This window comes from Acanthisitta chloris, unplaced genomic scaffold (assembly GCF_000695815.1).
Source record: "Acanthisitta chloris isolate BGI_N310 unplaced genomic scaffold, ASM69581v1 scaffold33394, whole genome shotgun sequence".
Lineage (NCBI taxonomy): Eukaryota > Metazoa > Chordata > Aves > Passeriformes > Acanthisittidae > Acanthisitta > Acanthisitta chloris.
This window is the reverse complement of record NW_008669333.1, coordinates 21,033-33,055: the sequence shown is the minus strand read 5'-3', so window position 1 is coordinate 33,055 and position 12,023 is coordinate 21,033. Positions and strand designations below refer to the sequence as shown.

Genomic DNA, 12,023 nt, shown 5'->3' with positions numbered 1-12,023 from the left:
CCTCCTTCTCAGAAGCGTCGGACGGACGAGCCCACCTCCACCGGGGACCTGCAGCCCATGCCCCCCTCCCCGCCCGCCGAGGTGCAGAGCCCCGGCGCCGCCGATGCTCTGTTCTCCAGCTCCCCCCAGTTCCGCCAGTCAGGTACGCTGGGGCTGGGGCGGATGCGGCCGAAAAATACCCGAGTCAAAAATGAGTGTTGTCTCAAGTTTCTCATTTGAGTTGAGCGTAGGGAACGCTACAGCAGCGCCGTCAGTGGCAGTGGTGCAGATCCTTATTGTAGCTTCGTTATCGTGGGAGTATGTACCAGGGGTTATACCTTCATTTTATGTATTTCTAGAAAGAATAAGGTAGTAAAATATACTAACACAGGAAGAATTAGGTTGACTGTCATAGAAAGCTTCTCGTGCTTTTAAATATAAGATTGTTGCTGGTAATTCTGTCACTTCCTTTACACTCCCCAAAATACTGAACAATGTGATGAATCAAAAATGGTCTATGTCTTTATGCTTGAACACTACTGTGGTTTTAAAGTGCAACACTGGATTAAAGTTTTCTAACGAAGCTTTACTAGATAGAACTTGGGGTCTTTGAGAAGAGATGGTAATGCCAAGAAACATTCTAGGTAGACTTGCAACGTCTTTTTTGTTTGTGGTGACAAAATACTGGAATTGATTGATGCTACTCGTTTTGCAAGGGTGGAGAGTTAGAAGAAGGACAAGGCAGATGCAGAGACTGAGTTTTACATAAAATGTCTTGATAATCATTAGAAAACATTCTTTTGCAGCTCTTCCTCTTGACTTTGATATCAGTTCACCTCTGACTTACGGCACCCCCAGCTCCAGGGTAGAGGGTACTCCACGCAGTGGTGTACGAGGAACTCCGGTTAGGCAGAGGCCAGATCTTGGGTCTGCCCGTAAAGCCAGACAAGTTGATTTACACTCAGATGGGGTAAGTAGATGTCTTGGATCTTGTGTCTGACAACTTCATTTTAGACAAGTACTCACATTTGTGTGTTCTTTGTTTTCATGCAGCCAGCCGAGGATGTAGTAGCAACCGACCAATCTCTTGGACAAAAGCTTGTTATTTGGGGAACAGATGTTAATGTAGCCTCATGCAAAGAAAAATTCCAGGTAGGTTAACAACTTGTTGTTTCCTTTTATTAAATGAAAAGCTAGTTTGATTTAAGCAAATATTAGTTGAATCTGTTGTACTACTAAATTTTGCTCATTTTTTCCTGTCTCCCTGGTACCTCTGACATGCAGAGATTTCTTCAGCGCTTTATCGATCCACTGGATACTGAGGATGAAGACATTGGCTTGGATCTTAACGAGCCACGCTATATGCAACGACTTCAAGAGGTACTTGTAACACAATGGAATTTAACTTTCCTGTTTTAATCCTACATGTCATTGAGCTAAAGATTTCTTGACTGCCTTGCAGATTAATATGGTTGGGGAACCATTCCTGAATGTAAATTGTGACCATCTAAGATCATTTGATGAAGTTCTCTACAAGCAACTGATCTGCTATCCTCAGGTGAAGTAGTGCACTTTGTTTTCTGGCTTTCAAGTGGCCCTTTCATATTTCTGGATCTCAATATGTTTATTTAAATGCAATATGTATGTTGTGTGTTCAGTGTAATCACAGTGGCATCTTTATTTTGCTTAATACAAAATGTCTTGTTTCATAGTAAGTGATCAGAGTTACAGTGGGTGCCTTGTACATGCAAAATTAGCTGGTAAACTGCAATATCCAGAGTGTTGTACTTCCCCCCCCCATCCCCTGCAATACTCAGGTGAATAAATAAATAAATATGAACAGCAAGTTTTTGTTACATAGGCAAATACTCAACTGACGTAACTTGGCTGATCTTTTTGCTTTATGCAAAATGACTTTGTTCTGTGATTATTTTCTTTAACTCGTAAGCTTAGCTGTTTCTAACAATTTTGTACAGGAAGTTATCCCAACGTTTGACATGGCTGCCAATGAGATCTTTTTTGATCGTTACCCTGATTCAATACTAGAACATCAGATTCAAGTAAGGCCATATAATGTGCTGAAGACTAGGAATATGAGAAGTCTAAACCCTGAAGGTAAACATTTTTGCTTACCATGTCAGAAAAGAATCTTAAATATTTATAGGAACTTACTGAATGGCAACACAGAATTACATTAAGACCATTTAAAATTGTACGTGTGGTTCACCCAGACCAATGTATTCTCTTCAAATGTCTGTTTGAGAAGCAAATGCTTTAGAGCCCAAATGCAGAATAATCTGTCCATCAAGGAAGTCTTTGGTAACATCTGCCACTCATGTTCTTAGTTCTGCAAGTGCAAAGGATTCCTTCTTTTGTATAAATTCTCCTGTAAATTATACTATGCATTTACAATTCTTTGTGCTTTGTCTTAACACACCAGTACTTAACTGAATGTCTACCTCCCACTTAAAAGCTAACGTAAAATGAAATTTTGAAGGTTATTTAAATGTTAAGAGCATGAAGTCATGACACGAGTCTCTGTATTTTGTAGACATTGATCAGCTCATCACCATCAGTGGTATGGTCATCAGAACCTCCCAGCTGATTCCCGAGATGCAGGAAGCATTCTTTAAATGCCAGGTCTGTGCTTTCACCACCAGAGTAGAAATCGATCGTGGCAGGATTGCCGAACCATCAGTGTGCAAGAACTGCAACACAACGCACAGTATGGCACTGATCCACAACCGATCCATGTTCTCTGACAAACAGATGGTACGTTGGCTTCATGTGGTGGCTAAAATGAAACAGTGTCTGGTTTTTGCTCTCCTATCTTCCTAAAATCATCCATACCATTAATTATGTGTCTTGAGACTGGATGAAAAGGGAAAGTGTTGTAGAACATGAGTGAAACGACTTAGTGATGTGATAAATCTACTTTGGAAAAGAAATGCATTAAAGTGATGAAATAAAGTATGTACACATCTTAATGTTTGTACATGGAAGCCCCTTTATCTATAGTATGTCCACTTCTATCTAGACTAAATGAGCCTTGTTTGTAACAGTATTTTAGCCGTGCCAGTAGCAACCAGCAGAACTCTCCTTTTCATCATCTCTTTTAATCACTAATCAGTGTTGCTGGTTTAGGGGGTGTATTTTGCTCTTGAGCAATGTTCCTAATGCAAAACGATGCTGAAGACTGTGCTAATACAAAATTCTGTTGCATGCTCTGCAGAAAAGCTTTTTTTTTTTTTTTTTTTAAACTAAAACTTAAGTGGTTTTTTTGTTAGATCAAACTGCAGGAGTCTCCTGAAGACATGCCAGCTGGACAGACCCCGCATACAGTTGCGCTGTTTGCTCACAATGACCTTGTTGATAAAGTTCAGCCAGGTGACAGAGTTAATGTCACAGGTAAAAAATGGTTTGAATATTTGCATCCTTCTTTTTCACGGATCTTAGCTGTCTGTAAAGGAACCTGATGGGATGCACCTGCAAGTGCTGAGGGAACTGGACACTTTCTTTGCAAGGTCACTAAGTCATCTTTGAAAAGTCGTGGTGACTGGCTAAGATGCTAGAAGAAAACCAATGTCACTCCCTAGAGTAAGGAGGACACCTGGGCCAGTCAGCCTCTTGATCCTTGGGAAGGTGATAGAGTCAATAATCCTGGAAACCTTTGCTAGCTGGGCAGTGTTGTGGTGCACCCTCACCAAACTTGCAGACAAAAGCAAAACTAGAAGGAAGCAGTACTTGACAGACCACATGACTGCAGTGCCAGCAGCCTCCTGGGCTGCATCAGAAGTGTTGCCAGCAGGTTGAGAGAGTATTGGGTCCAGTTGTGGGGTCTCCCTGTGCAAGGAAGACATGAACATACAGGACTGAAATCAGCAAAGGGCTGTGATGATAACAGAAGTCTCCATCATGTATGGAAAGGCTAAGAAAGCTGGGACTACTCAGCCTGGAGAACAGAAGACTCGTGAGGATCTTAGTAGTGTGTTTATAAATACCTGATGCAGTGTGGCGCTGTGTGTGGTGGTGGCAAAATGACAAAGCCAGACTCTTCTTAGTGAAGCCCAGTGGCATGCAGAGAACACAAGCCGAAACACAAGAAATTTCAGTTAAAAATAAGAGCTTTTTTACTGTTTATGTGGTCAAGCCCCAGCACAGGTTGCCCAGCGAGGCTGTGTAGAGTCTCCAGCCTTAGAGATACTGAAAACCTGACTGGACACAGCTTTTAGCAACCAGTGGACTCACTCCAGTTGACTCCAATTTGAGCCCATGGTTAGACTTAGATGATCTCCAGCTTGTCTGACCTTAATCCAGTCATTCTGAACCTATAGGTGAAGAATCTTAAATAGTGTCTGCAGTCAGGAGAGTGGTAACGTAGATAAGTCTTGTGATGCTGCAACCATGTTTTATAAACCACTTTGCTTTAAAACAGCTGCTGTACTGCTAGCTGTTCAAGGTTTATTAGAAACCTGTTATTAAACTTGGCACTTACTAAAGGGGGGAAAGCTGACTAGACTTTGGAGCAGGAATTTCAAAAGCATCAGGCTGTATATAAGCTTAAGTGTTTTTATTGTTGAGAACACTTCTGATAGGAATGTTTAACACATATGTGCCTAAAAAAATAGGGTCTAGATGACTTAAGTATGTTCTATTGAATTCTACATTCCTTTTACTGACAACTAAACTGACTTTTATTTTATTTAGGTGTTTTGAAAAGCTTTAACTCTTCAAGGGAACTTGTAAAATTTTTAGGGTTTGTAATCATCATGTTTCTTCACATCTAATGCTGTGACTAAAATTTGTATTTAGGTATCTACAGGGCAGTCCCAAGTCGAGTTAATCCACGGGTCAGCAGCGTAAAATCCGTGTATAAGACCCACATCGATGTCATTCACTATCGCAAGACAGATTCAAAACGCCTGCATGGTATTGACCAGGAAATGGAGCAAAAGATGTTTACAGAGGAACGTGTGAAAATGCTCACAGAGCTTTCTAAAAAAGTAGACATATATGAGAGACTTGCTTCAGCATTGGCCCCAAGTATCTATGAGCATGAAGACATCAAAAAGGTGAGAAATTCTGTATTTCTGTTCTAAGACATTTATTTATATGTGAGTACATTGGTAATTATTGCTTGTTATAAAAATATCTTGAAGCTTAAAAATTTGTGACTTTGAATTATGGGGTATCAAAATGCTTATTTAGATGTATCCAAGGAGAGAACTATTCCAATAAATGTTCAGCTCAGGTAATGCAACCTTATCATTGCAACAACTGCAACTCAAGGTATTGTCAGACATCAAACAATGCTCTTCAGGTATATTCCTTTGGGGTTTTTCAATGGATTTATACATCATCATTCACAGGTTTCTGAAAGTTGAATTCAAAGCCATACAATGATTTCCTGCTGCAATGGAAACACAGTAATGGCTATTCCATTTGTTGTTCTCAACATGCTAATAAAGCATATCATGTCTAATGGGTGGAGTTGAGGAAACATAAGGATCTTTCATCAAGGGAGACTCTTCAGGTTCCAACCAAACTCTTGTTTACAATAACATGTAAAGCTTCTGTCTTATAACTTGTTAAGTGCTTGAAACCCAGATGAATTGGAGCACCAATACTCAATATTGGAGACCTAGAGTTCCTGTAATGACTGGACAGGTTTTACTGACTGCTGCAGGTTGTTGTAAGTGAATGAGAACAGAACTAGTACAAATAGCTCACTGCATGCCTCCACGAGGTTTCTCTGCTGTAAGAAATTGTGCAGAGGCTTTATGTGGTGTATGATTTTCCTTGTTGCTTTGAGCCATCATTGTCACTGATTAGCACTTCTTTTCAGTGACTTTCCAGCATATATCTGCTGCTAGAGAAAGCAAATACAGAAACAATACTGGAAAATAGTGAATTTTTAATCTACTACATTTGAAAAAGAAAAAATCATCCTTGATAATTCTGTCTGATAAAGTTAGAAGTTCATACAACTAGTACTTTCAAAATACTGGCAGTTAGTTAATTTCTTGACTAGCACTGCAAGCACATGCTTTCTTTAGGAAACATAAGGGAGGAACTGTTGGTAGATTCCAGTGAAATCAAAGACCTTAAACTTCATCTCTACAGGCAAGAAAAGAACTTTAATGTTGTGAAGGCAATAAAGCAGTTTTCCTTAAAAGAAAATGATACTTGATTTGTCTTGACTAAAACGCTCTTAAAAATGACACTTTTCTAATGATTTGAAAGAGGTAATATGGTCCTAGATTAAACATAGCCTTAGGGAGAACAGTAGTTTTTTTCTGTTGTCAGTAGCATTTGTTACCAAATCTACTGATTACATAAGTTTTGGAACAAATCTAACTTCAGACTCAAACTGCTAGGTCCTATCAACTCAGCTTCTACTTAAACTGTATGTTCGCAATGAACTGGAATTGAGGATGTCTGTAAAGAATAAACCCTTTAAATACATCTAAAACCAATTTAAAATCTTTCCTTTCATGTCCAGGTTGTGTTTATTTTATCAGTATTTCAGTTTATTAGATGTTTTGGTTGAAGAGTTGTACTTGCTCTGTTAACTATACAAGAGGTGATGATTTGATTTTTATAGGGTATTCTGCTTCAGCTTTTTGGGGGCTCAAGAAAGGATTTTACTCACACAGGAAGAGGTAATTTTCGCGCAGAGATCAACATCCTTCTCTGTGGTGATCCTGGTACTAGTAAATCACAGCTCCTCCAGTATGTGTTTAACCTGGTTCCTCGAGGCCAGTATACTTCTGGCAGAGGCTCAAGTGCAGTTGGTCTCACTGCATGTGTGATGAAGGATCCAGAAACAAGGCAGCTGGTTCTACAGACAGGTGCTCTAGTACTCAGTGACAACGGCATTTGCTGCATCGATGAGTTTGATAAAATGAATGAAAGCACAAGATCAGTTCTACATGAAGTGATGGAACAACAGACACTCTCCATTGCAAAGGTAAATGTCTGTTTATATCTTTGTTAGCAGACTGAAGTATTCCTAGAGGTTCTTGCTCTTGCTTTACTCAAAGGCTTTTGCAATGCAGGTTTTTACTGCAGAACCCATCTAATAATATTAGTGACCTCATGAACATGGGGGTGGGGGAAAGGTTTTGGTGGCAGATAGCTGCAGCTGGTGTCTGAAGTTTTTTTTCATTTTGACAGGCTGGAATTATTTGCCAGTTGAATGCTCGTACATCTATCCTAGCAGCAGCTAACCCCATAGAATCACAGTGGAATCCAAAAAAGACTACTATTGAAAACATTCAGCTTCCTCATACGCTGTTGTCAAGGTACTGAACTCCTGCCTTGCATGTCTCATTTTTGATGAGATGTTCTACTTCCTCTTGTGAAAATGATTAAATAAAGTAGAACAGAATGAGTGCGTTTTTTGCAGTGTAGTGGAAAACTTTAATAGCACTTATGTTAAAGGCTTGCAGCTTCTAGGTGAGCAGAGAACTGCCTTTTAGTATTTACCCATTAACCTCAAACAGCAGATGTGGTAAGATCTGTAGGGCCTCTTTATTTAATTCCATGTTGTTGTTTCATAATCATCTCCTAGAAGAGAGTTGTTCTGAAACTTAGGTTATGGGTAACTTCAACAAAAATTCAGGATGTTTCTCTTAGCTCCGTAAAACTTGTGAAGTGAAACACTGATGATCAGGAAACTTGGAGCAGAGGTGGTAGAACCTGAAGATCTGTGCCTGCTTCATGTTCTGTAAAATTCAGCTGGGGAGATAGCAGTGCTACCTAGTCCTTTGGGCATCAGCCGTTAGAGCCACATTTAGTGTCTGCTGACAGAAGTTTGAACTATGGGCTCCAGTTGCATCTTGTGGGAATTGTTAGGAATTCCTGCACTAACTGGAAATTTGAAGTGCACTGATGATACACGTGATATCCTGTGAACACTTACGGCTCAGATTTCAATTAAGAACTGCTTACTTTAGCCACCTAGTGACAAATGGTACCTTAGTGCAGCTATACTAGATGAAATAGGCTTGAGCAGCATCTCAGTTCCACCATTTATTGAATTTATGATTGGCTGGCAAAAATTAAACACTATTCATGTCTGCCTATAGTTGAACATACCGTTTGTAAAATTATAAACTGTTTTCTTCAGGATTAAACTGCAATTGCTTTTTTACTTACACATACTTTATTTACTTATGTTTGCTTATGGCATAAAATAACTAGGCATGTGCCCTGTTTGCTGTTGCCTTTCAGGGCAGTTTCTTTAGCCGCAAGCTTTTTCTGTGCATTCATTGTGTGTGTCAGATCTTTTTTGTTTGTGGCTGGTGTGCTTTTTTTGGAGTGGGAGGGGTTTTTTAAGAAAACAAAAACTGTCAGCCTTGAACATGAAATCTGAATTTTGCACATTGTACCTTGCTTTCAAAACTGCAAGTCCACAGGATGAAAGCAAATCCATTGGGCTGTTCTGTACTTTAAAAATGCTAGAAAATTTTTCAGTTTAATAGAGCAACTTACACTTAAGAGCAGGAATTAACAGTCTAGTGCCTCCCACCTGTACTTGTTAAGTCAAGCCACCTAAAACAAGTACTTAAATTCACAAGAAAGTATGACCACTAATCCTGGATTCTATCCCATTCAGATTTGACTTGATCTTTTTGATGCTGGATCCACGAGATGAAGCTTATGACAGACGTCTGGCTCGCCATCTGGTTTCACTGTACTACCAAAGTGAAGAAAAGATAGAGGAGGAATACATGGATATGGCAGTATTGAGGGATTACATTGCATATGCTCGTAGTTATGTAAATCCCAGATTAAGTGAAGAAGCAAGCCAAGCCCTTATTGAGGTAAAGAAATTGCTGTTAAAGGTGTTCAGAATCTTTCCTGACTTGTCAGAAGTGGTCAGATTCCCTAGTATGTATGCTTTCTTTCTACATGTAACTTTTCTCTAAGGTCTGTTAAAAAGTCTCTAAAACCCACCAACATTTAAAAGGAAAGAGGGATCAGATTAGTTGTTCTGTACTCTATAATGTTTAGCTTTCAGGTGTGTTGGTTTGGTTCCATCACATAAAAAGCATAAAATCATACTGAAATGGATGTGTCATGGTAGATGGAATTACTGCTATGTAAGACTGGTCCTATGTTCTTAAAGTGACTGAAAACTTGATTACCATGGCCTAGTTGCTTTATAACAGAAAGAAGTAATGTGATGTGGTTATCTGTCATCACAGAGGAATTGCAAAGGTGTCCGAGCAGAAATACAGTATTTGGCTTGCCAGGATCATGCATATTCTGAAACGAGAGGGGGGAATAAATATAACAAGTTACTGAACTAGTTAACAACTGTCTCTTTCAGGCATATGTGGACATGAGGAAGATTGGAAGTGGCAGGGGAATGGTTTCTGCGTATCCCAGGCAGCTCGAGTCCCTGATCCGGCTGGCAGAGGCGCACGCTAAAGTTCGCTTTTCTCAGAAGGTTCAAACAGTTGATGTAGAGGAAGCAAAACGCCTCCATCGGGAAGCACTGAAACAATCTGCCACTGATCCACGGACAGGAATTGTGGACATATCCATTCTTACTACAGGTTTGTGTTTCCAGTGTTAAAGCTGGGCTGCTGTTGAGCTTTTGTAACTTGAAAATGTAACTCTACTCCTTAGCTGATTACTAAAAGGTATCTTCTTTCCTTTTATAAGGAATGAGTGCAACAGCTCGTAAGCGGAAAGAGGAGTTGGCTCAAGCTTTAAGGAAGCTTATCCAGTCAAAGGGTAAAACACCATCCATGAAGTATCAACAGCTTTTCGATGATCTCCGAGCACAGTCTGATACAGTAAGTTTGCCGCTTTGTTTTTGCATTTTTGTTATTTTTTAAAAGCATGTTTTTCCAAATCAGCATGTGGAGGGAAAGGGAAACTTGATTTTTTTTTCTGCTGAAGTGACTAGAAAGCTAATTCTACTGCAGATAAATGGGTTTAATCTGCTGTATCTTAGTTTATTCTGGCTTCTAAATTAGCAAACTCAGCTTCAGGGTTCCAGGTCAGGTTTCAAGTTGCAAAAAGAACAAATGAAAACTTAAAAAAGAAAATATAACAAAATTGGTAGAAAGTAAGGCCTTTTCACTGTTTTGGAAGTATTCCCCCATCTTTATTTGATTTGTGTCTTTTCTTTTAGGCTGTCACAAAGGAAATGTTTGAAGAAGCACTTCGTGCCTTGGCTGATGAGGACTTCTTGACTGTGACTGGAAAGACAGTTAGACTGCTGTAAGTTAGCCCTTCCTTGCAAGCCTGCTGTCAGGACTTCTACTTTGCCTTACTTAAGATAGTGTCAGTCTGCAAGATCTGAGAGATTTGAGACTATCACTTGCTGTGACAGGCACAGCCTTTCCTTGCTAGCCAACTGTTATGGCTTTACTTTGCCTTACTATTGCCAGCCTGCCAGTTTCAAGATTTGGGCTATCATTTGGAATGACAAGTGCAGTGACGATTAAGTGACATTTCTATCATTGCAAAGTTATTGCAGAGGACCTAAAAAATCCTCATCTGAATAATGCTATTTACATTTTAGCTAAATGTAATTACTAATATGTCAAGTGCTATGTGTTTTATGAGGTTTCCTAGAACATGCTAATGATGTTGCATGTATTTCAAATTGAATTGTAAAAATTCATATTAAATGACCTTTTAGTAACTGCAGTTTGATTATTAGTATTGCTGTGATCTGAAATAAAGTTATTTCACTTAAAAGGACTCTTTAGCATTCATTTCAAATGAAAATTCACATATCCTATGCTGGGCACTTTTGTGAGAGCATGAAAGGTTTTTTCTTTTACATGAGTGTACTATGGTAGTATCCTCTATGTAAAAAAGGGCAGATAGATTCTACTTGAAACCACGTTTCCGTACTGCAATTTTAAGTATGGATAAATTAGGATACTCACCTTTGGTGTAATGGCATGGAATCGGTCCTGAAAGAACAAGGTCCAGTTGCATGACTGGAAAATCTTCCCACATTCTAGCCAGGGTAGATGTTCTCAGTTACTGCACTCCTGTGGTCTGTGCTGCTGCTTCCAGCAGAAGGGAAGCAATTTTCCCCAAAAAGATGGGTCCTTAAAACCTATTTTTTATTGCTACTGGCTCATTATATGACCAAGATACTGTTTACCTGTGGTTGAATTTTCAGTGATTTGCTTTTCGGTAGAAGGAAGAAATTCAAGTCTATCCTATGGTAAAAATAGTGTCTGTTGGAAGCATCAAATTTAAGCCACAGTCATCTCTCCCCAGTCTTGTTCATTACTATACACGTCACTATTACCCCACCTTCCTGGGTTTTAAGGACTGGAAGGATGTAGTTTATGTTGTGCTTTTCTGTGGAGGAAGTCTAGGTTCCCTAACTCAGGGCTTAAAAGTTAGACACAGGTAAGCTGAGATTCCATGAGCCTGACATTTCTCTTCAAAAGAAGTCTGTAAAATAAACTTGCAAACTCCCTTAAATGCCAGGATCACGAATTCTCTCATGGCACTTGTCTTACAGGATCTTATTTTCCTCTCTGCCATGTTATTATTTCTGTATTTTGCTTAGAAAACAACAATCTCATTATGTTGTCTTTCTTTCCCCACTGTACTATACTGTTAGTTCACAATTACTATATCTGCCTTTTACATGAGACTGTTACAGTTCTAAGCTTTTTAGTTCCTGAAAGCATATCTTGCGTATCTTTTTCATTTACACAGGTCTCTGAAGTACTTACTCAGTTGATAAACCCTTCTGTCCCCTGTTTTTCACTCTCATAGCTATAAGACTTTCCTTCCGAACTACTTGGTACCTCCTTTGTCACAGACAACCCAGCACCAACAAAGTTACTTACATATGTTTTCGAGCTGAAGAAAGTTGATTTGCTGTTTAAAAAAACCAAATTCAATTAGTGATGCATCTGAATACATCAGAAAAATTCCTCAAATTAAAATTGCCTGTCAGTATGGAAACTATTACTGTAAAACAGAAAATGGGCTGTTCATCTACTTGCAAATTTTTAATGCTTATTGAATTGTATAGCCACAACCAAGTG

At 39.2% G+C, this 12,023-nt stretch overlaps 1 protein-coding gene across 1 annotated transcript; it reads left to right on the top strand.

The window, feature by feature from the left end:
• Positions 1–6: 6 nt before the first annotated feature.
• On the top strand, positions 7–10,393 carry MCM4 (minichromosome maintenance complex component 4; the record flags this gene model as incomplete). The annotated part of the gene is made up of 15 exons (XM_009073272.1): positions 7–142; positions 786–949; positions 1,033–1,131; positions 1,264–1,359; positions 1,442–1,537; positions 1,956–2,094; positions 2,531–2,751; positions 3,267–3,387; positions 4,792–5,051; positions 6,584–6,949; positions 7,156–7,283; positions 8,600–8,807; positions 9,317–9,545; positions 9,655–9,788; positions 10,130–10,393. Coding segments are annotated over 15 exons (2,490 nt in total), but the record flags the coding sequence as incomplete, so codon positions are not given.
• Positions 10,394–12,023: the final 1,630 nt, after the last annotated feature.